The 24,798-nt window shown below is 45.9% G+C and overlaps 1 protein-coding gene across 2 annotated transcripts; it reads left to right on the forward strand.

Annotated features, from left to right (window-relative positions):
* Positions 1-2,503: 2,503 nt before the first annotated feature.
* Positions 2,504-18,482, forward strand: ZNF212 (zinc finger protein 212). 2 transcript variants are annotated; one of them, XM_049642061.1, is made up of 5 exons: positions 2,504-2,660; positions 13,287-13,676; positions 13,809-13,935; positions 15,494-15,583; positions 16,347-18,482. In XM_049642061.1, the coding sequence occupies exons 1-5, from the start codon at positions 2,637-2,639 to the stop codon at positions 17,201-17,203; spliced, it is 1,488 nt and encodes a 495-aa protein (XP_049498018.1). In that variant the 5' UTR covers positions 2,504-2,636; the 3' UTR covers positions 17,204-18,482. The 2 variants fall into 2 exon arrangements, with proteins under 2 accessions (XP_049498018.1, XP_049498019.1); XM_049642062.1 differs by having other exon boundaries at positions 16,350-18,482.
* Positions 18,483-24,798: the final 6,316 nt, after the last annotated feature.

The raw sequence follows: 24,798 nt of genomic DNA on the forward strand, positions 1-24,798 counted from the left end.
CTCAATCACTGTGGCCAGGAGGCTAGGGTGCTATGATTGGACTTGAGTCAGGTGCTTCAGCAATCACTGTCAGCAGCCTGGAATTGTCATGCAACAGGATGGCACTACCATTTTCAAGTACACATGGCTGGAGCCTAGGGAGGAGCCGTCCCCAAAGAGAAGAAGGTGCATCTATGCCCAGAAGAAGAAGGGAAAAGCGCTAGACTGACAAAGTTAACAGATGTCCACTACATGTGGACACACTGTGTGTGTGTGTGTGCGCGCGCACATGTGTGTGTGTGTGAACTGTCCACTGTGTCCGTACACACATATATGGGGGCCAGAGGGTGGCATGCAGTTTGAACCAAGATGTATTCATTCTAGAACTCTCCCTGACCTGGAAGCCTAGCGTGCTCCCCAGGAGGGTGTTTATGAGCGAGAAGGGGCACACAAGACATTGTCTCTGCCATCTAGAGACTTGCAGGATAGGAAGGGGAGCAGAATAGAAAGGGTCTCAACTAAGTGGAGTAAAGCCACGGTCTATAACCTTTCTTGAGTAAAAAAAAATGTTTGGGCATATATGCACATATATATGTTAATATGTAGGCTATAAATCATATGCATGATAGAAAATTTAAAGGACAAGACATTTCTGAAACATTATCTCAAACTTAATTTGAATTATAGGTGATTCAAAGGATACTTTTTTTCTGTCACTAGAAATGAGGGGGTGGGTGAGATAATGTCTAAGGTCACCTTCAGCTCTGCATATTACATTCATATTTTACAGACGTAGAGACGAGTACACTAAGAGAGATGAATATACTAAGTATATTTTCAGACATAGAGGTGAATATACTAAGTATATTTTCTTGATTCCTTTGGTACCACTGCCACCAATGAGAACAATTATGAGCCTTATTTAAACGTTTATTTAAAGGCCTGTGTCAAGATGTGAGTGTCATTGGGAAAGGACAAATAGGAAGCTTCTAGGAGACCAGAGAAGGTACCATTAACCTTGGTGAATTCATTGCAGCTCTAAGCTTGGACCCCGCCAAAGCACAAATGTACCAAACAGGTGAGAAATCACCTGTTACTGAATGCTTGCTATAGACCAGGCATTCAGCTATATCAACACTTTACTTACACACGTTATTCCTTTTAATGCCGTGAACAACCCTCAGGTGTGGTGTTTGTATTCCCAGTGGAAAGATACTAATTTGTGTCAGCCTTCCCTGCATGTCGTTGCCCAGTGGCTACATGGGAACCTGCCTCATCAGACTGCCCGGTGAACACAGCAGCAAAATAGAGAGTTCTAGAACTGAACCGCTTGGTGACCCCAGTATCCTATGTCCTGACATGTCTGTCTCCACAACCATGATCCATTTTTTTTCTGGGTCTAAGTTTTTGTTGGTCTGAGAAAGGAGGTCAGACCCTAGACGTATGTCAACGGCTGACTAGTTTCCTCGGCTTGACCACCCTGTTGATCTGGTTAGCATGGATATCCCACCTTGTCTTGGAGGTGAGTTTATCTATTTCTATTCTCTGATTCACCATTCAGTAACCCAGAGATCTTTATGAGCACATCGGTGTGCAAGAAATGGCATGTACTGTGGAGGGACATTTTAGTGAGAGACGTGATTACCATGTAAACCAATGACAAGATGAAGTTACTTCAGGTAGTGATCATGCTGTGAAAAAATTTGATCAGAGTATCAAGATTGTGCGTTGGGATGGGCTATGGGCAGGGTGGACCGAGAATGTCTCTCTAAGGAGGTAACGTCTGAACTGAGCCCTGCATGCTAAGAAGGAGTCAGTTACGTGTGAACATAATTTTCTGTTGATCTTAAGAGTTTAGTTTTCTGGGGAAGAGCCTCAGGCCTGTAATTCAAAGTGGAAGTCCATCGCCTGTCTCTATAGAGACAATGTGGTACAAATTAGGCAAGTATGGCTGCACTAGTGTTTTGTATTGGGTGATCAAATGGAAACGCAGCCGTGCTTTCCAAATCAAAATTCCAAAGACCTCAACTAACAGTAACATGTGGACTGGATTAAACACTTGAAATCAGGGCCATCTTGGATTTTCCATGGCATGTGATTACCATAGTTAATAGGATACAGTGAGTTGGCCTGGGCACCTTGACCCCACACTGTTGATGTGGAAAGTGTATTTCTAGTTTCTAGAAAATCAAATGACAGATGAACTAATGGAATAAAACCACTTGCCATTTGGGACCGTATCTCTTTTCCCCGACGAAATTACATACTCTTCCCTCAGAGCAAAGTCTGACTTGTATACATTTTTATATCCCTCAAAGCCCAGCGCTCGGCACGTAGAAGAGGCCCGCGTTCGCCTTAAATTCTGAACCTACCCTTGAATTGGAGGGACAGAGCCCTTCTAAGATCGCACAGTCTGGGCCCAAGGGCCGAGCTGCTGTTCACCCTCCGGCCGCACGGAGGCGCCCTAGAAACCCCGCGCGGTGAGGACGAGCGGCGGGAGCAGCTCTTGGCGCCGGAGGGCCGAACTCCCACAATGCACCTTGTATCAACACGGCACTGGTGGCGGCTTCGAGGAGGGGCAGGGAGCGCCCAGGGGACCGGCACGCAGCCCGAGGGTTATCAGGCGGGGCCCGGGTGTTGAGGGGCGACTGGCAGCCATGGCGGAGTCGGAGCCTACTCGGGTAAGGGTCCTCCTGGCACCGACTGGCGGGCGCGTTCGGGATGGCGGAGCTCCTGGCCGGGGCGGGGCTTCGAGGTCCGGACTCCGGTGGGGCTGGGGGTCCGGGGGGTTCCCGGGCTGCTGCTGGCGAACGCCGACCTCCTCCCGCGGCGACCCCCGGGCTCTGCCCTCCCCCTCTCCGGCTCCTTCCGCGTCGGGCCGGAGCCCCAGCGCCACGCACCGTCGCCGAGAAACTTCTCCGAGGCTTGTTTCGTGTTCTTGGATTTGCGACCGTCCCCACACTTTTTCGTCACGCGCTTCCAGGCTGGAGAGGTGGCGCGCTTTGGAAACCCCGGGTCGCCATCTCTGCCAGCGAGCGCGCGTGGTGCCCCGGGACCCCAGGACTCACGGCCTCGCCGCATGTTCTCAGCTGGGTGTGTTTTGCTCGTTCTTTCTGTCACTCTCTCCTGCTGCAGACTTCTGTACTTGGGTCGCAGCCACAGGGTGAAATCAGGCCGGGCTTCCTCCCTTTGGGGACAGGTATTACCCCACAGTGTAGTTGCTGCTTTTGCCTGTGAAGCTCTCGGATCTCTCTCCCTTTCCCCGGTCCCCATTCGCCCCCATTCGCCCCCATTCGTCCCCGTTCAGGGGATGTCAGGACACGGAGCTTGGGGGTGAAGAAAATCCCGGTTACGGAGTCAGGAAACTGGGGAACTCAGCTCTCAAATACCCATTTGACTGATTTTAGGCAACTGTGTTTACACCTTGGGCCTCCCTTTCTTTGGGTAGAGATGGAGAGTTTAGGACTGGTTTACTAGATGATCTCAGAGGATCCTTCTAGCTCTGACATTTTCTTACTAGCGGTTAATTTGGTAACACAAGGAGGTTTGCTCTGGAAAGGACAGAGGGAATTAAATTAGTTTTTGACGAAGCATTTCTGGGTCTAGAAACACTTTCGGAATGATGTGAGATCTTTGTGAGAATTGGGAGCTAAGGAGAGCCTGTGGTGAAAAGTTTACCATGAGCAGGTTAAACTTGCTCCTTTTTGATTCTTGTAGAAGGTGGGTAAGAACAGGAGGGAAAGGATTGGAAGAGGGAAAGGACTGGAAGACTCGGAGAAGGCAGTGTTTGCTTTCAAGAAGTTACAGTGGAATTGCAGAGACACAAATGTTTATAATATTTGCCTCCTGTGACCCTTTTCATCTCAGCTGTTGTAGTCCAAGACTTGGCTTTTCCTCAAGACCAAATTGGTACTAAAGTAGGGCAGGACGACAAGTTACGAACCTCCAGAGTACTCCTTTCTGACTCGTCAGTGTCAGTGCCCCGTTCCGTGCGTGTCACCAACAGACCTTGTCAAAAGAGCCTTAAAAGATCCACCAAAATCCCATACCGCCCTTTAAATAACTTAAAGATCTGTCATTGTAGAATGTATTTAAATCGTTTCGCAGCTTATTTCTGTTCTCAGATACTACCGCTTCAGATGAGGATTCCGTACCTTTCCTTTGACACTGACCAAGTAGGCACCCTCATGAAGACAGCTAGAAACAATGGGGGGGTGGTGTGGGGGGGAACACCACTTAAATATATCTGAAATGTAAGTTAATAAAGGATACTTGGAGCCCAAAGATGAGTTCTGAGGCCAGCTTGGAGGGCATTTGCTAAACATTCATCTTTGGTGTTTATGGTCCCAAAGGACCTGAAAACCAGGAGATAAAACTTAAGGGGCGGGTGTGTGTGTGTGTCTAAGAAGCTTCCTGCCCCAAATCCTTAAAGTGGAGACTTCAAAGGGCAGCATTCAGTATGAACTGAACGTAAGCTCTTAACTCCCAGTATTACACAGAAAATTGTGTGAAACCTTGGTGCTGGGAGATAGATGCAAGGTGTCCCTTGAGAATTTATGGTGACTCTGATATGGGTTTATTGCCTGAATTCATGCTACCTGGATGGTCTAAGAAACCTCAAGCCAAGAATGTAGTTTATATTTACTTAGTTATTATTTTAAGTAGACTCCGTGCCCAATGTGGGGCTTGAACTCAGCTACCCTGAGATCAGGAGTTGCATGCTCTACTGACTGAGCCAACCAAGCATTCCACCCCACCCCACCTCGCAAGAATGTAGTTTAAGCCTTTTTTTTTTTTTTTTAATTTTTTTTCAACGTTTTTTATTTATTTTTGGGACAGAGAGAGACAGAGCATGAACGGGGGAGGGGCAGAGAGAGAGGGAGACACAGAATCGACAAAGCATGAACGGGGGAGGGGCAGAGAGAGAGGGAGACACAGAATCGGAAACAGGCTCCAGGCTCCGAGCCATCAGCCCAGAGCCTGACGCGGGGCTCGAACTCACGGACCGCGAGATCGTGACCTGGCTGAAGTCGGACGCTTAACCGACTGCGCCACCCAGGCGCCCCGCAAGAATGTAGTTTAAAGTACTGCTGTGCATCAGAAATAAACACAGATCTTCTCTGGAGGAATCTGCATTTGACTCAGACTTCAAATAATTCCCCTATATAAAATTATAGGAAAATTGAGTTAAAAAAAACAACCTGCTACCAAACAAGCAATGAAACTACAAGGAAAAGGCAGTAAAAATAATGGACAAAAGTAGACCTTCAAAGATTCTGGATATTGAAATTACATAAGAAAAACATATTAAGGGGTGCCTGGGTGGCTTAGTCAGTTAAGCGTCTGACTTCAGTTCAGGTCATGATCTCAGGGTTTGTGAGTTCTAGCCCCACATCAGGCTCTCTGCCATCAGCTCAGAGCCAGCTTAGGATTCCGTGTCCCTCCCCTCTCTCTGCCCCCCCCCTCCGCTCTCTTGCACATATTTTATATCTTTTGTGCTTTCTCAAAGTACGTTAAAAAAAAAAACACAAAAACTGAAATTCCAGAAGGAAGGCACATGCACACTTAACACTCTGCACTGGAAGCTATATTTGATAAATAGCTAATGACTGAGGCTATTTAGGACCAATGCAAACATTAATAAATACGTTAGAAACCTAGTGGATCCCAATCAGGATAAACAGAAAAAAATCTCTACCTAGACACATAATAGTGAAAGTAGAGAATACTAGACAGAATTCTTAAAAGCAGCTAGAGAAAAGAGATTACCTTCAAATGAAGTGTCACTAGATTAATGGGGCCCAGCTTCTCAACAGCAACAGTGGAAGCCAGACAAACTAGAATGATGTTAGTAAACTGGAAGAAAATAGCTGTGATCCCAGATTTTTATAGTCCGTAAAAGATCTTTTAAAGACAAGGGTAAAAAAAATATTTTCAGATGGGGGCACCTGGGTGGCTCAGTCAGTTGAGCATCCAACTCTTGATTTTGCCTCAGGTCATGATCTCAAGGTGGGATTGAGCCATGCATTGGACTTCACACTGAGCATGGAGCCTGCTTGGAATTCATTCTCTCTCTCTCTCTCTCTCTCTCTCTCTCTCTCTCTCTCTTTCTCTCTCTCTCTCTTAAAATTAAAAAAGTATTTTCAGACAAAACTGCCATGTTACTACCAATACATTCTCAGTAAAGGAAATTATAAAGGGTATACTTCAGGTAAAAGGAAAATCTTCCCAAATGGAAAGTCTGAAAATGTAAGAAAGTATGATGATCCATGTAAATGGGTAAATCTAAACAAATATTGACTAAATAAAACAATCTTTTGTGAGGTTAAAAACAAAGGCAAATTAAAATACATGGAAGCATTGATGTAAACTTAGAGATCAGAATTCAGTTATTCAAAAGCTTTTATAAGTACGCTTCCTGTAATATCTAAGATACTTGCTAAAAGACTAGAACTTGCCTGTAAAACCTGCAAGTTAGAAGGGAGAATAATAGGATAAGGAAAAAAAAAATCATCTACAAGAAAACAAAGACAATGAAAAGAGAAGAGAAACAGTACAAGGTAAAAATCAATAAAAATAGATCAACAGTTACAATAAATGTAAATGGACAAAATGTTCTAGTAAAAGGCAGTATTTGTCAGGATGAGAAAAAAAATCCCATTATATAGTTTATAAGAGATACAACTAAAAGATAAATTACAGGAATGGTTGAACATAAAAGAACTTGAGGGATGCCTGGGTGGCTTAGTCAGTTAAGCATCTGACTTTGGCTCGGGTCATGATCTCACGGATCTTCAGCTCAGAGCCTGGAGCCTGCTTCAGATTCTGTGTCTCCCTCTCCCTCTGCCCCTACCTCACTCATGCTCTGTCTCTCTCTCTCTCTCAAGAGTAAATAAACATAAAAAAAAAAAAAATGAAAACATACCAAGCTAATATTAATCAAAAGAAAATTAGCTCAACTATATTAATATTCCTAGAGCTAGAGAGGTACTACTACTTTTATAATGGTTAAGACTCAATTTACCAGCTTGATATGACATTTCTAATATTTTGAGTTTATTTATTTTTGAGACAGAGAGAGAGCATGAACGGGGGAGGGGCAGAGAGAGAGGGAGACGCAGAATCAGAAGCAGGCTCCAGGCTCTGAGCCATCAGCCCAGAGCCCGACGTGGGGCTCAAACTCACGGACCGCGAGATCGTGACCTGAGCTGAAGTCGGACGCTTAACCGACTGAGCCACCCAGGCGCCCCTCTAATATTTTGTATCTAATTACATAGCCTCAAAATATATAAAACAAAAGCTGACAGAACTACAAGGAAAATTCACTAGCATAGTAGAAGACTAACAAAACTTTAGTTTTTATCAAGCAGAGAAAAAATTAGTAAGGTGTGGCACATCAAATAGAACTTTCTGAGATTATGGAAATACTCTGTTTTGCACTGTTAAATATAGTCACTGTTCATATAGTCATACATATATATATGGCTATTAAGCACTTGAAATGTAACTAGTATGACTGAGGAACTGAATTTTTAATTGAGTTTCTGTTAATTTAGATTTAGATAGCTATGTGCCTCTAGTGGCTGTCGGACAGCACAGATAGAGATTTTTTTTCGCCATGTATCTGTCAATATATAATATCAACATACAGGCATACCTCAATTAATTGAGCTTTGTTTTGTTGCACTTTGCAGATACTTTGTTTTTTTACAAATTGAAGGTTTGTGGCAACCCTATGTCAAGTCTCCCAGTGCCATTTTTCCAATACCATTTCCTGACTTCGTGTCTCTGGGTCACAATTTGGTAATTCTGACAATATTTTGAAGTTTTTCATTATTATTATGTTTGTTGTGAAGTTCTGTGACTGGTAATTATGACTTGCTAAAAGTTCAGGTGATGGTTAGCATTGTTTTTTGCAATACAGTATATTTTTTTTAATATTATTTTTGAGAGAGCGCAAGCAAGAGAGGGGCAGAGAGATGAGGACAGAGGATTTGAAGCAGGCTCTGTGCTGACAGCAGTGAGCCTGATGTGGGGCTCAAACTCGTGAACCGTGAGATCACGACCTGAGCCAAAGTTGGACGCTTAACCAACTGAGCCACCCAGGCGCCCCAGTAAAGGAAACTTTTTAAATGCACAAATAAGGAGGCAATATTTGCAACACATATAGCATGGATAAAGATTAGTTTCCAGAATTTTCAGAGAAATTCTGAGATGGTAAGGAAGTCAGATAACCCAAAAGATAAATGGATAAAAGACTGAACAAGTAGTTCACTGAAGAAATTTGAATGGCCAATAAACATTTAAAATATGCTTACCCTTAGTAATCAAGGAAAATGGAGATGGAAACCATGAGGACATGTCAATTCAGACCTACTAGGACAAAATACTAGTCTGACAGTAACACATAATTGGGGAACATCTAGAATATGCACATACTATTGATAGGAGTGCAATTGATACAACCACTTTAGAAAACATTTGGCATATTTACTGAAGTTCAAGATGTTTACCCTATTAGCCGACAATTCCCTTTCTAGGACTATACCCTCAGGAAACTGGGCTGTGTCTGTTAGGAGCCATGCACGGTCTGCTTCATTGCAGCACTGTTTGTGATGACAGAGGTGGAGGACACGTCAGTAATGGGACGGAAAAGTAAATCGTGGTATCGGCACATTGTTATAAAGAAGTGAAAATGAATTAATTACAGCCATCTGCAACAACAGGATATTCTTAGGAGTTGTGAAATAAGGATTCTATTTGTGTAAAGTCCTAAAATATGTAAAACTAAAGAGCATACATTGTTTTCGAAACAAACATTTGGTGAAAAGATGAAACAGAAAATAGTGAAAAATCAAATTCAGGATAGTACTTCAGAGAGTCATACCGAGGACTTCAGAGGCTATATATCTGTAACTGAGTGGTAGTTACGTGATTTGTTGCCACTACATAAGATGTATAAGATCTTATGCATTAAGTAGTTTATTTAAACTATTCAGTATTTAAAAATCATGGTATCTCAGAGTTGGAAGTGACCTTAAATATTATTTAGTCCACCTTAATCAAATACCACTTTAGGATGTTATTTCATTATTTTGTACTTCAGTCAAGCAGATTGCAGGTTCCTTAGCAAGGACTGTGTCTTATGCTTAATGGTGACGGGTTTCAGACCATAGCTGCAGTCCCATTGTATGAGACTTGATCTCAGTATAATAGAACACTCAAGCAGGACTGCCCTGGAATATCCAGAAGTATGGGCAACATACGAGTACTGGTTGGTTGGTTGGTTGGTTGGTTTTTAATGCATATTTTTGAGAGAGAGAGAGAGAGTGCGAGAGGGGGAAGAGACGGACAGAGAGGGAGACACAGAATCCAAAGTGGTTCCAGGGTCTGAGCTGTCAGCACAGCCTTGACATGGGGCTGGAACTCAAGAACCACAAGATCATGACCTGAGCCGAAGTCAGATGCCTAACTGACAGCCACCCAGGCGCCCCAATAAGTGTACTTACTGTATTTTTCACTGCCATCAGGAATACTCTTAAATATGGAAGTTCTGTAAAAAATAAATTACAAAAAAATACATGTTTATTGTCGAAGTCAAACGATAGTTGACAAGGAAAGGTTAAAATCCCTCCCACTCATCTCCTTGAAGGTAAGTGGTGTTAACAGTTTATTGAGTCCCTTTCAGACCTCCCTGTGTGCTGAAACAAACATATACTTGTATATCTTCTCTTCTTTAGGAAAGTGGGATCATAATAAATATATTTCCCGGGGAGCCTGTGTGGCTCAGTGGGTTGAGCTTCTGACTCAGGTTCAGGTCATGATCTTGTGGTTCCTGGGTTTGAGCCCTGCATTGAACTCTCAGCTCTCAGCACAGAGCCCACTTCAGATCCTCTGTCCCTCCTCTCTCTGCCCCTCCCCTGCTTGCACTCTCTTTCAAAAATAAACATTAAAATAAGTCTCTTTCCCTAAAAGTTGGATTTTTAACCAGCAGTGTATGGTGAAAACTCTACTGAACCATACACATAGATCTAACTCATTATTTAAAAAAAATTTTTTTTAATGTTTATTTTTGGTACAGAGCATGAGTGGGGGAGGGGCAGAGAGAGAGGAAGACAGAATCTGAAGCAGGCTTCAGGCTCCGAGCTGTCCAACAGAGCCTGACTTGGGGCTTGAACCCGTCAACCGCGAGATTATGATCTGAGCCGAAGTCGGAAGCTCAACCGACTGAGCCACCCAGGCGCCCCTAACTCATTATTTTTAAAGGTCCTGTTTGGTTGTGCCATAATTTATTTAACCACGAACAGACATCTGGATTATTTCCAGGCTTTGACTATTCCAAAGGATGTTACCAGTAATCTCTGTGTGGATGTCAGTAAATAATGCCATTTATTTTTGTAAGATGGATTCTGGTAAATGGGATTGCTAGGTGAGAGGGTTTTTAATGACTTTTATGAGATATTCTTCCCTGAAGTTTGTGGTAGTTTTCATTCCTTCTGGGAGTGTCATGAAAGTGCCAGTTTTATATCCTAGTCAGCTCTGAATGTAGCTCCTTATCCCTCTTTTTCAAGTTTGTCAGCCTGGTGGGTGAAAAGCAGTTTTACTTGGTTATATTTGCACTCCTGACTGCTTCTTGACCACTTGCGTTTCTGCGCTCACAATTGCTTACTTTGCAGTTTTATTTTGGGGTTGTTATCTTTTCCTTCCAGTTCATACCCTGTTTACATATATTCTCTCCCTGTCTGTTTTTTTAGACTTTGTTTATGGCGTCTTTCATGGCAGCTAACATTTTCTTCTCTCTTGGCGTTCTTAGTCGTGCTTACTGAGATACAATTTACATCTGGTAAAATTCGCTCTTCAGGCATACAGTTCAGTGAGTTTTGACAAATGTGTAGCTATCATCATGTTACCAAAATATAGAATATTTCCATCATCCCAGAAAGTGTTCCTTTGCATTCACTCTCCTTCTCCCCTCCAACCCCCTTACCCCCCACCCCCGCCCCAGCCCCTGGCTACCACTCATCTGTTTTCTGTCTCTGTCATTTTGCCTTTCCTGAATGTCATGTAAATGGAATAGAGTGGGTGGCATTTTGTGTCTGGCCTTTTTCACTTTGCATAATGATTTTGAGATCCATTCATGTTGTTACATATGTCAATAGTTTGTTCCTTTTTATTGCTAATGTATGATTAATACGTTAATTATTAATATAGTAATAATGTATTAGTATTCTCTCGTATGGTATATTAGTTCCCTAGGGCTGCTGTAACAAAGTACTGCAAATTGGGGGGCTTAAACACCAGAGGTGTATCGTCTTCACGGTTCTGGAGGCTGGAAGTCTGAAATCAGGGTGTCCACCGAATTGGAGAATCGGATATTCCAGGCTTCTCTCATTGCTTCTGGTGCCCCAGGCATTTTCTTGGCTTGTGGCAATAGACCTCTGACCTCTGCCTCCACCGTCTTGTGGTTGTCTTCTCCCTGTGTGTGTCTTCACGTCGTCTCCCCTAAGTGCACGTCTGTCTCTGCCCAAATTTCCCCTTTCATAAGGACGCCAAATCATATTTGATTAGAGCCCAACCAATGACCTCATGTAACTTGATTATCTCTGTAAATATTCTTATCTCAAGATAAGATCACATTCCGGGGCACCTGGATGACTCGGTTGATGGAGCATGAGACTCCTGATCTCGCTGTTTGAGTTTGAGCCCCATGTTAGGTATATAGATTACTTAAAATAATAAAATCTTTAAAAAAAAAATAGTTACACAGATAAGATCAGATTCTGAGATACTGGTGGTTGGGACTTCAACATATCTGTTTGAGGAAACAAAATTCAACCCGTAACATAAGAATGGACCCTAGTTTGTTTATTGATTCACCTGGTCCGTAGACATTTGAGTTGTTTCCATCTCAATAGATCGTTCCAAACAGAAGTAGCAGCTTGATTTAACCACTCTTTTCAGCCTTTTATTATGTATAAGAGGAGAGGAATTACTCCTTTGCTCAGATCCTGACCCACCTGCCCGTCTGCCTGAAGTGCTCAGCAAGCTGCAGAAAGCTGGCGGTAGAAAGGCAAGAGGGGGCTCCACGAAGCTGGAGAGGAGCGAGTGAAAGTGAAAAGCAGAACATGTGATGAAATGAGTCTGTCCAAAAGCCTAGGATTTTGTTTTGTTTCATTTGTATCGATCTTTTAGGTTAAACTTTCATTTAAATCTTTTTTAGGGGCGATAGTTCAGCTTTTAACCCACATGTTCCATAATGAACTGAGTTGAGTAACTGGAGTAGGTCACGGCCAAGCGTATGTTTTGAGTTTGGGGCCCGTCGGTTGCATTTTGGCCCCTGTTTCTCCAGACCCTAAGTCCTGGCCCCAGCTGTTCTTCCAAAGATACTTCCTCTCAGTGTCTTGGTCTCAGTGGATGGAGAAGCAGCCTTGAACAAAGTCTATGCCATATAAAAGAACATGAACCTCTGGGGTTTCGGACTGAGATCAACTTGCAGTGGTCCAACGGGGGGGGGGGGGGTAAGAGGGAGTGGTGGGAAGACTTCCCAGATGTTGGTTTCAGTCATGTCGAGCTTCAGCTGTAGTGATTTTCCTGCTGCTGTTGGGGACAGATCATAAAAACGAGAAGTGTAAGGCAAATGTCAGTAGACTTCATCACATCATGTCAGTGAACGTATATGAAGGATTTAGGAGGTGTTACTGTGCTAACCGCTTGGGCACAAAGATAAAGGAGTTGAGTCCTGTAGGTCCTACTGAGGATTTGTGTCTTTGTTGGTCTTAGAGAATATGCTAAGAGTGAAAAACAGGTAACAAAATATTATGTACAATATAATTTCAACTTTGTGGAAAAATAGATAAGTTAAAAGATTAACGAAAACCTTACAGGGGCGCCTGGGTGGCTCAGTCGGTTGAGCATCTGACTTTGGCTCAGGTCATGATCTCACCCCCCTGCTTCGGATTCTGTGTCTTCCTCTCTACCCTCCCCTGCTCATGCTGTCTCTCTCCCTCTCTGTCTCTCTCTCAAAAATAAATAAACATTAAAGAAAAAAAACCTTACAGAAACACACCAAAATTCTAACAGCTTGCTTCTGGATGGTGGTATTTTACATAATTTTTTTCCTTCTACCTTTCAGTATTTCCTCACTACAACGTACATGTATCATTTGCAGTATCAGAATGTAAAAGAGCATGCTTTAAAAAAACAAAAGTAGAAACTAGGTAGCTCTAAACACTCTTGGACCCACTGGACCCATTGTTTCCTTTACGTGATGTTTGGAAACGACACTGACCCTGTGTCTGATTCTTCAGCACAGGAGGAAACGCCGCTCCACACCTTTGACTCCTTCCATGTTGCCCCCACAAGAGACAGAGAAAAGCTCCTATTTGCAAACCACAGAGATCTCACTGTGGACCGTGGTGGCCGCCCTTCAGGCCGTGGAGAAGAAGGTGGATGCCCAGGCCGCCCGGATACAGAACCTGGAGGGGCGGACGGGCACCGCCGAGAAGAAGCTGGCGGACTGCGAGAAGACGGCCGCGGAGTTCGGGAACCAGCTGGAGGGCAAGTGGGCCGTGCTGGGGACCCTGCTGCAGGAGTACGGGCTGCTGCAGAGGCGGCTGGAGAACATGGAGAACCTGCTGAGAAACAGGAACTTCTGGGTGCTGAGGCTGCCTCCGGACAGCAAGGGGGAGGCCCCCAAGGTAGTCCCCTTGGGGATTAAGAATTAGGCTAGATGGGGAGTCCTGCCTTTTATTCTTTAAGATTCTGACTTGCTGGCTTTTCCTTCGTAGCCGTGGCTGGAGGCGCTCACTGCGCAGTGTTTGTGATTTCAGGTGCCCAGGTCACTTGAAAACGATGGAGGGTGCTTTTCGGAGCAGGAGTGGGAGAATCTGGAGGACTGGCAGAAGGAGCTTTACAGAAATGTGATGAAGAGCAACTACGAGGCCCTGGTCTCTCTGAGTAAGTAGCAGTTTCTCCCTGGAATTCTCTTTCAGCATCTTACATCCCTGGCCAAGTAGCTTGTGACTCAGACCACACCTGTGATTCTAGTCGGCTTTGGCTCCTCTGTGGATCTGGGCCGGGTCGAGAAATGGGAATCTCCAGGTCCTCAGTTCTCGAAGACTTTTAGAAAGGTCTTGGTGTTGCATATTGTGTATTTCTTCTCTGCGGTCACATAGTCCGTTCCTGACAGTATTTACTAGTAGATAAGATGTCATATATATGCTGTTTTTAATACTTAAACTGTTTGACAAGAAATCCTTTGTTACCTAAGATGAGGCAGGCAGCACAGGCTAACCAAAACATTTTCTTGGCATTTGGCTGGACTTACATCCAATCACTGTGAGCTCCATGTCTATTTTGTGTTAATTACAAGTGCTGCTTAATAGATGTATATCTTTATATATAAAAGACTAGCTTTTACTTAGTAAGTAGATTTTGGTAAACAAAATCTTTTAAAACTGAAGTCCACGGGGGCCCCTGGGTGGCTCAGTCTGTTAAGCGTCCAACTTCGCCTCAGGTCATGATCTCACAGCTGGGGAGTTGGAACCCCACATCCGGCTCTCTGCTGTCAGCCCAGAGCCCGCTTTGGATCCTCTGTCTTCCTCCCTCTCTCTGCTCTACCCGCCCCCACCCCCAGCTCTCTCTCTCAAAAATAAACATTTAAAAAAAAAAAAGGAAAAGAATGTTGTATGGGTGTCTCCCTCTTTCTCTGCCCCTCCCCCACTAGGGCTCTCTCTCTCTCTCTCTCTCAAAAATAAATAAACATTAAAAAAAAAAACAACTGAGTTTCATGGAGGAATGTCAGAAAGACCAGTGTGTGGGGCGCCTTTGGTGGTTTAGTCTGTAAGTATCCAACTTCGGCTCGAGTCATGATCTCATGGTTCGTGAGTTTTAGCCTCGCGTCGGACTCTCTGCTTTCCTCCCAGGGCCCGCTTCAGATCCTGTCTTTCTCCCTCTCTATCCCTCCCCCACTTGCACTCTCTCTCTCTCTCAAAAATAAACATTAAAAAAAAAAAAAAAGCCAGCATGACTGGAGCAGAGAGGGAAGTAGCAAATGGGCCAGAGAAGGGACTGCTTGACCTCGGCTGTTATGTGTTCTAGTGGCAGGTTCCTCGGCTGTCCTAGCTGGGGATAATGGTGCCTGCCTTACTTGCAGTATGTCAGCATGGTTGAAATTAGATACCCTGAAAGGAGGCAGCACTTGAAACCCTGTGCAAGTGAGGGCAGGGTGGTGCTGGGGGAAGGGGAGCGGGCTCCAGAGGCTGAATACTCGAGCCATGGTAACGCATGAAGGAGCGTGGAAGGCAGCAGCAAGCTGAAGAGATCTTTCTAATCGTCTCTAATTTTCCAGTTGTCCCAAACTGCCAGGGGAAAGTGGCAAGAACGGTAGCCCTTTAATCTTTTCAGCTTTTAGCATCAACCCTCTGGCAGTGGTCACCTTGTTCATTGGCCACTGACCAGTGCCCAGTGAGCTTTTACTCTCTCCTGGGCTCACACTGTGCCTATTCCAACCCAGAGGTTCTTGGCCCGCCAGAAGAAGAAGCGGAGTTGGGTACAGGGATGCTGGGTGACTTGGAGGAGGAAGGCCCTGGTGATGTCCACCCAGGTGAGTGGAACCAGAATATTCCATCCCTCTCCCTACTCCCTGCAGCCTGTAATGAGCTTTCCTACTGCTAAACTGCCAAACATTGTCAGCAACCTCATCTGGTATTACTTCTTTTAGATTCCTTGATGATTTTCATTAGTTCACCTGCTAAGGAGTCTTAACTCCTTACCGCCGTGAAGGTCTTGAGTTTCGTGACCATATCCTACCTCATGCCTGCTCTACTGTAAGAGTAGTGTACGTAATAGTTCTAGTTAAAACCCACTGAAGATTGAAGATAGGGTTGGTCAGATCTTAGGAGTTGGTCAGATCTGGGTGAGAGGCAGGCAGAGCATTTATAAGCCAGGTAATTCGGGGGGAATGTGCAGGAAGATTGGGGCTGGATACGTGAATATTGAAGCTTTAGGTTTAAGGGTTGTTTTTTTAATCATTCACATTATTTTAACACTCTTGAATTAGTACAGTTTTTACAGTGTATTTTGCCATTTTTCATAGAAATTGAATACAAATTTGTGGACAGCCTTAGAGAAGTATCATTTATAACATTGTTCTAGAAAAATAGTATTCAGATTTTTCTTCATGAATATAGGTTTAGTTTTTCAGGTCTTAGAACCCAGTCTCCTTCTCCTCCAAATTGTCTTAATTCCCTTGATCCTGGGATGCTTTGATTCGAGCCCTTTTGAAACTCACGGATGTTTGTTTAGTTCTGAAGAAACCGAACGTGCTAGGATGTGATCTTTTTTGTCGATCTTCTTTCTCTTGGCAGCAGAAGGGGTTATGATCAAGCAGGAGATACAGTATACTCAGGAAGGCTCTGCGGATCTTCCTGGAGAATTCTCAGGCATTGCAGAAGAGCACGCTTTCCTGAGCCCAGAACACACTGAACTCTGGGGTGGTCAGGGTAGTTCTGTCTTCTTGGATCCAGGCCCTGGAGACACTAATCCGGAGGATCCCATCGAGGGCAGTAGAGACTCTGGCAGTGGCGGCACTCTGGGCTGCCCCCCGAAGCAGGAGCCTGGTAGGCAGGCACAGCTGGAACAGCAGTGTGGCCAGGGCGTAAAGCTGAAAAGGGACGCTTCTGGCCCTTATGAGTGCTCCGAGTGCGAGGTCAGCTTCCGCTATAAGCAGCAGCTAGCCGCGCATCTGCACACCCACTCGGAGTCGGGCGTGGCCTCGGAGCCAGAGGAGAGCCTTAGACCCAGGCCACGACTCAAGCCCCAGTCCAAGAGGGCAAAGCTGCATCAGTGTGACGTGTGCATGCGGAGCTTCAGCTGCAGGGTGAGCCTGGTAATCCACCAGCGCTGCCACCTGCAGGACGGGCCCAGTGCTGGCCACTCTGTCCAGGAGAGGTTCTCGCCCAACAGCCTGGTCGCCCTGCCCGGCCACATCCCTTGGAGGAAAAGCCGGAGTTCCCTCCTCTGTGGTTACTGCGGCAAGAGCTTCAGCCACCCATCTGATCTGGTGCGGCACCAGCGCATCCACACGGGCGAGCGGCCCTACAGCTGCTCAGAGTGTGAGAAGAGCTTTGTCCAGAAGCAGCACCTTCTGCAGCACCAGAAGATCCACCAGCGGGAGCGGGGCGGGCTGACCCTGCAGCCGGGAAGGCCCAACGGCCTGCTTTAAGGGTGCCGGCCCCTCGTCTGTCTGGGGGGCGAAGGGGCTGGCATCGGTCCCCCTGAAGAGACGCTGTGCAGAGTCAGGGACTGACTTCTTCCTGAGGGGAGTCGCGTTGATTTGCCTTCCCTTGGCCAAGCACCAGGCCGAGCCCAGACACTGTGCTGAAAACTGTGGAGGAGGAGGAGTCGGGGGCCGCGCCTCTCCCTGCCGTCTCTACCCTGCTGTGGAGCTTGCTGTCTCGGGCACCTTCACGTCTCTGGTTTTCTCCTCCGGGCTGATACTCGTGGGCTAGGGTTGGCCCTCTGACCCTGCAGGGACCGGTGGCTGCTTCTAGGGCCTGTCCCAGCATCTCAGGTCTTCCCGGGAGGTTGGGTCAGGTCAGTGGAGCGAGCAGGTGGGCGAAAGTGTTCTGGGAAGCATATAACCCTCTCTTTCCTCTTCTTTTGTAGTCTCTTTGTTAATAACAAGTAGAGGACATAATTTAAATGACTGCTTACCCTGTTCTGAAGAAACTGTTTTGGAATTAGATTTTAGTTGATTTAAAAAAAATACAGTCTGACCTTGTTTTCTAAATTTCCAGCATTGTAGAGGTTGTTCCTAACATGGGGACTGGGCCTACCCTCTAGGAGGGATTTGTTTATGGGGCTCTTCTAGCCCACCCACACTTAGTTAGGCCAGAGATCAGGGGGCAGAGTGCTGGGCTCCCTGTCGTGGGGGTCCTTGGCAGTCTCACAAGGGGCTACCTGAAGCCAGAGGAGCCAGAGGAGGAGAGCGGTAGGAGTAGACCCCCAAAGCCCCTGCTGAGAACAGAGTCCCTCATGGAGCCAAGAGCTCACTGCTCGGGAATCCCGGTCTCTCACCGTGATCTTCCTCTTCCCACCTGGTCCTCGCTGGGTTCTGCAGCCGCCCAGGGTAGAAGACTACTTCGTTCCTTATGGTTGTCTGACTCGTTCCGGTGGGTGTTGGAGTTTGTTCTTACTACACCAGTTGTTGAGATTGTGCAGATTACACATGTTCCAAATTAGTTCTGGGGTTGACTGTTCCAGAGACGGTGGAGAAAAAGCGCAGAAATGCTTATTTCTCAGGAGTGTTGAATGCTTGCCTCACTGTTGTCTGGGGAGATGGGAGTGGGCTTCTGGGTCCTATGTGAGTGTCCCCTTTGATGATTTGCAGTTGCCTAGAATAAAACTTGCTACTAGCAAAAAAAAAAAAAAAAAATGCTCACGTTGGATATTTTTCTCCCTTTGTCAAGAATACCGAGATGGAGGGGCGCCTGGGTGGCTCAGCCAAGCGTCCGACTCTTCATCTCAGGTCGTGGTCTCATGGATTGTGAGTTCAAGCCTCACTTGAGATTCTGCCTCCCTCTCTCTTCTCTCTGCCCTTCCCCTGCTCTCTTTGTGTGTGTCTCTCTCTCTCTCTCTCTCCAGACAAACAAATAATATGGAAGAGGTGGCTGACCTGGAGCAGTGACAGAGGCATAAAGTCACAGCCTGACCTGCATTTTTACTTCAGTTTAGGACAGACGAGAAGAGGGCACGTACGAGGATGTTCGTGGGACCTTGTTTGTGATCGAGGGCCGCACACAGTCTGGGTGTTGGTTGTTGGGAGATGGAAGGAAGAGAGGGCAGGTAGGGTGTGATCTCAGGGGGTACTGGGTAGCAGGAATGTCGGCTTGGATATGCATGTGGCCACATTGGTGGTTGATCTTAAACATGCAGTGCCGAGTGGGAAAATGTAAGGAACTGGACGAGATCTATGACAATACCATTTATATGAAATGCACGTACACAAAACATTTTGTAAGAACACCTGGAAACCAAAAGTGACACCTTAAAGGCATTACAGTTGCCTATGGGAGCGGTGAGAGGGACGTGGGGATAAAAAGGAATAAATAAATAGATAAAAATAAACGCAGGTCGCTGTAAGGTATGGGACTGGCTTGGTGTAGAAATTGAACATGAAGGGAACGCAGGTGCCGTGTTCAGCTGAGGTGTCGGGCTTCGTTATACGTAGGAAAACCTCTGGAGCTACTCCAGGTTCCTTCTATAGGCTCCTGCCCCCAAGCTTTTTTGCATCCTGGATTCCCCTAAATCCCATCCTTGAATATCCTTACCTGCCAGTTGAGTGTCTTAATGTGACCAGTCTTTGGCATCGTGGGGAAAAAAAAGGACAGGATAGGATTCTGGTTCTCTGGCAGTGTTTAAGTTTTCCCAGAGGCAGGAGAACAATTTATCAGGCCTTTGGACTACTGTAATAATGGCTGATAATTGCTGAGCCCTCATGTGTGAGGCACTCTTTTAAAAGTGAACTCAGCCCTCACACCAGCCTCTTGGGGGGGTACGATTATACCCCGTTTCACATCTCGCATTCTGCGAGATGAAGTGACCGGCGGAGGTTGCTGGCAACCCAGGCCATCTTGCCTCAGAGCCCATACACTTGACCATGGGTGCTTCTGGTTGACCGTAACCAGGCACCTCGGGTCCAGGCTGGGTTCTGAGTCCTTGTTACCCGAAGCGTGGGTTCTGCACCAGCGGCATCGGCATGGCCGGGGAGCTTTGTAGAAATGCAGACTCAGACCCACCGAAGCCGAGTCTGCAGGTTTTAACAAGATCTCCGGGTCTGTGTCTGCATCTGTGTCTGCGGTGCCTTCTTGAGTATGATACAAAATACCAACCTTTTGCTGGCTCTGCTAGGTGCCGGGAGGGAAACGGGAAATGGAGCTGTCGGAAGGACAAGGATGATCAGGTTAGAAAATTTTAAATCGACAATAAGGAAGAATTAAATGCCGAACATTAGTGACTCTCCTCTGTCCTATCTTCTCTCCTTCCTTTCCTACAGATTAGGGTCCCGATTGTTGCCCACCTAAACTGTCCGGTAGCCTAACTGCTCTCCTGCCCTTCACCACATCCTTTATGCTACCAGAGTCATTGTCCTGGCACACGAATTGGAGAAGGGCTTTCCTCTAAGACAAAGAGCCGGCTTTTTAGTATAGAACTTACTTACACTTTGGCCGCCCAAAACCTAACCTGCTCCGAGTTTCTTCCCCTTTCACTCTCTAAAGTATCCTTGCTGCTGCCACATTGGGCTGCCTGCCACTTAGTGAATAAGCTGTGCCTTCCATTTTCCAGGAATTCCCTTCTTTGTGAACCAAATACTGTTTATTTTTCGCTGCTCAGTTAAAATTTTTTTTTTTTTTTAATGTTTATTTTTGAGAAAGAGTGAGACAGTGCGAGCAGGGGAGGGCCAGGGAGAGGGAGACACAGAATCCAAAGCAGGCTCCAGGCCCCGAGCGGTCAGCACAGAGCCCGACGTGGGGCTGGAACCACGAACCGGGAGAACATGACCTGAGCCGAAGTCGGACGCTCAACCGACTGAGCCACCCAGGCGTCCCTCGCTGCTCAGTTTATAAGCTCCCTTGTGTGAACACTTCCCTCATGTGTTTCTTATTCAACAAATCTATATATCACACCTGTCATCTAGGCACTTTTATTTTTATTTATTTTTTTAAATTTATTATTTTTTTTGATGTTTATCTTTGAGACAGAGAGATGATGTGAGCGGACAAGGGGCAGAGAGAGAGGGAGGCAGAGAATCCGAAGCAGGCTCCAGGCTCCGAGCTGTCAGCACAGAGCCCGACGAACAGCTGGAAGTCAGACGCTCAACCCACTGAGCCACCCAGGCGCCCCAAGGCACTTTTAAACACTTGGGATATTTAAGTGTACAAAACAGATCTTTGCCCTAGTCGAGTTTATATTCTATCAAAATCTGTCTCCTCCTTGTGCTGCGTGTTTGCATAACCCTTTCCCAGACTGGTGCAAGATTCCATTCCACCTGAGAGTGTGTCCGCTCACAAGGATCTGAGTGGCCTCCGGGTGCAAGGTCTGCAGAGGATGTGGACGGCTAAGTCAGACAGAGATCTTGCTCTTGGGGTTTACAGGCTGTTAAGGGAATCTAATACAAGGTAAAATTATATGTCCCAAGTGAGGCTGAAGGCCTGTTAGAATTCAGAGAATTCTTAAGTCGGTTAAGCATCCAATTCTTGGTCTTGGCTCAGGGCTTGATCTCCGGGTTGTGAGTTCAGGTCCCGAATTGGGCCCCGCACTGGGTGCGAAGACTACTTAAAAAAGAATTCAGAGAACAATTACATTTAGTTGTGGGGGTTGGGGAAGGCTTTATGAGAGGTGAATTTTTTTTTTAATGTGTGTTTGTTTTTGAGAGAGAGACAAGAGTGCAAGCGGAGAAGGGGCAGAGAGAGAGGGAGACAATCTGAAGGAGGCTCCAGGCTCCACACTATCCGCACAGAACCCAGCATGGGACTCGAACTCACGAACCACAAGATCATGACCTGAGCCAAAGTCAGACACTTAGCCGACTGAGCCACCCAGGTGCCATAAGACGGGACTTTTGGACTGGACCTTTAAGGATGGGAAGAAGGATGGGGTGCCCGGGTGGCTTAGTTGGTTGAGCATCCAACTCTTGGTTTCAGCTCAGGTCATCTCTCACAGTTCATGAGTTCGAGCCCTGTGTCAGGCTCTGCGCTGACAGTGTGGAGCCTGCTTGGAATTTCTCTCTCTCTCTCTCTCTCTCACTCTCTCTCTCTCTCTGTGCCCTTCCCCGCTCGCTCTATCAAAATAAGTAAGTAAACTTAAAAAAAAAGGATGGGAAGAAGGACATTCTCGGTGAAGCAACATAAGCAAAAGAGACATAGGGCATGTACAAAGAAACACCAATTCATAAGATTTGGCTGGAGGGTGGGATGTGAGAAGAGGAATAGTCGGGGATGTGGTTGGAAAGATAGGTTGCAGTCAGCCTCAGGAGTTTGGATTTTATTGAGTTAGTAATGGAGAGCTCAGAGTTTGAGCAAAATGGTGAACTGATTCTAGCTGTGATTTGGGAATATTAATGTCATGAGAGTTACATCATGTGGGGTGGGGTGGGTTTTTTTGTATTCTTTCTTTTTTTGGTTGGGGTAAGGGCATATGTTAGAAGGTTTCTGAGGCCAACAAGAGCCAATGAAGACCTGACGGTACAGCTGTGATGGGAAGAGAGTGACGGACAAGGATATTGGACGAGATCGCTAAGGTAGAGTCAACAGGATGTGATGCGTTTTGAAGACAGGGACCAGACTCTACAGCTCTGAGTACCAGGGTCTTGCACTTACATGCTCACCACGGTTGTTGAACGATTCCGTATAATGGGTATTCCCGGAATAGGGAGCTCAGTATTGTCTACACTAAGCTCCCGGGGGGAAGGGGGGCGTGGTTATACTTCTGGTCTCCCTCTGCTAATACTTCCCTTCCTAATGCTTTATAATTCTGCGTGGGCCCATTTCCTAATCTAAGTTACAAGCTTGGAAATAGGGCGTGTGTGGAGGGGGGCACAGGAATTCTTTTTCCGAGCTGCGCCTATCCCTTGGCTCATAATGTGCCGATAGGACGCTCGCACTCGAGTATCTTGACCCCACGCTGAGTGACCCTAGGTGGTGGTGTGGTGGGCCTCAACCTCTGACGATACCACCTTCTGCAGGAGAGGCCTGAGGATACACTGTTTCAGAGTGACCTACACCTTGGCAGAGTCACCCCTGTACCTCCAGGGTCTGTGCCGCCATTTTGGAAATCCGGTGTTGTCAGCTCACCGAGAGGTATTCAGGCCCAGGAGATCTGATCCAAAAAAGAGCAAACTCACCAGAAACATTAATAATTAAGGATGCAGGTAATTGTAACTTCTATTAGAGCTGCACAAGGGGGTTCCTGGGTGGCTCAGTTGGTTAATCAAGAGTCAGACTCTTGATTTCAGCTCAGGTCATGATCTCCTGGTTCATGGGTTTGAGCCCCACGTTGGGCTCTATGCTGACAGCACGGAGCCTGCTTGGGATTCTCTCCCTTCCTTTCTCTAAATAAATAAGTAAGTAAGTAAATACATACATACATACATACATACATACATACATGCATACATACAAAAAAGCTACACCAGGCTGGTCTGCCCAGTAAACCACATCGTGGTGTAAAGTTTTTGTGTTTTTTGTTTAATGTATTTATAAAATCCGAGCATGGGAATGGGAGGCAGCTGTGGGAACCTGATAAACAGGGCAGTGGTTCTCACAGTATGATCACCACATCAGTAGAATCAGCATCACCGGGGAGCTAGTTAGAAAAACAAATTCTGGGGGCGCCTGGGTGGCTCAGCCGGTTAAGCGGCCGACTTCGGCCCAGGTCATGATCTTGCGGTCTATGAGTTCGAGCCCCGCGTCGGGCTCTGTGCTGACAGCTCAGAGCCTGGAGCCTGTTTCAGATTCTGTGTCTCCCTCTCTCTCTGACCCTCCCCCGTTCATGCTCTGTCTCTCTCTGTCTCAAAAATAAATAAATGCTAAAAAAAAAAAAAAAAAAAAAAAACAGATTCTGGTCACCCCCACCCCCACCAGCCTCAGACTTGGACACTCCGAGACAGGTGCCCAGCAGTCTGTGTCTTAAGCGCACCAGAGGAACATGATGCACACTGAAGGCTGGCTACCACAGACTTACAGAAACTTTCTAAGAATCTAAGACGGCTGTCAAAAATTAGAGCACTCTTCCCTGAACAGAGCTTGTTAAATACTAATGTTTTCTTCTCCAACTCATCTTCCAGACTCTTTCTGTTTGCATTGGACATTCTTATTTTATAAGACCACAGCCTACCAGGATTTTATAATCCTTAATACATTTGTCTGACCAACCCCTGATGAGATGCTAAGGATGCTCTTAATGTTTTTCAGCACACATTTGCAAATTCTTAGGCTGGGTTATCTCAACAAGGATCTCCACAATAAATGAGGCCATATATTGACTTGATTTTTTTTTATTAAAATGACACTTCCTGTAGCACCTGCGTTGCTCAGTCGATTAAGCGTCCGACTCTTGATTTCGGCTCAGGTCAGGATCTCACAGTTTACCGGTTTGAGCCCCCCATTGGGTTCTGTACTGACAGATGGGAGCCTGGAGCCTGCTTCAGATTCTCTCTCTCTCTCTCTCTCTCTCTCTCTCTCTCTCTCTCTCTCTCCCTCTCTCCCTCCCTCCCTCCCTCCCTCCCTCCCTCCCTCCCTCCGCTGCTTGTGCTCTCTCAAAATAAACATTAGAAAAAAACACTTCCTAAAAAAATAAAAATAAAAGAACGCTTCCTAACCTTGCCCCAAATTCTAGGGGTGCACCTTACTTGGAGAAAGTCAGTTTCCTTATTGTAGGTCAGTTGACCACACTTTTGCTTGGATCAAATATATGGGCAAATAATTTTCTTTCCTCCCTCCAAAAACAGGAAATACTAAAAAAAGAAAGAAAACTGCAGAGTAATTTCTAGTGGGAACTGTTTTCCGACTTGAACAGAAACTAGGATGAATGGGAAATGCAGAAAAGATAGAAAATAAAACTTTAACTGCATAAGCACATTTTACTTTATATTCAGTGGTTAACTAGATGAGGAAAATGGGTCCCAGATTGAGTGGTTTACTCAAGATGTGTCAGGGCCTGAATTAGCGTTCGATTTACTCTTGCTGCACACCCAGTCGGGATCCAAAGCTACAGAAGATCCCCAGTTGGTGGCTGATGGGCAAGTGAAGACTGGGTGTG

The sequence above is a fragment of the Panthera uncia genome, chromosome A2 (assembly GCF_023721935.1).
Source record: "Panthera uncia isolate 11264 chromosome A2, Puncia_PCG_1.0, whole genome shotgun sequence".
NCBI classification, from domain to species: Eukaryota; Metazoa; Chordata; class Mammalia; order Carnivora; family Felidae; genus Panthera; species Panthera uncia.

Bases quoted from the DNA above. Each gene is read 5' to 3' on its own strand.
- ZNF212 (XM_049642061.1), top strand. From the start codon at position 2,637: ATGGCGGAGTCGGAGCCTACTCGG. The intron at 13,677-13,808 runs GTAGTCCCCTTG...TTGTGATTTCAG, and splicing joins GCAAGGGGGAGGCCCCCAAG to GTGCCCAGGTCACTTGAAAA. The intron at 13,936-15,493 runs GTAAGTAGCAGT...ATTCCAACCCAG, and splicing joins CGAGGCCCTGGTCTCTCTGA to AGGTTCTTGGCCCGCCAGAA.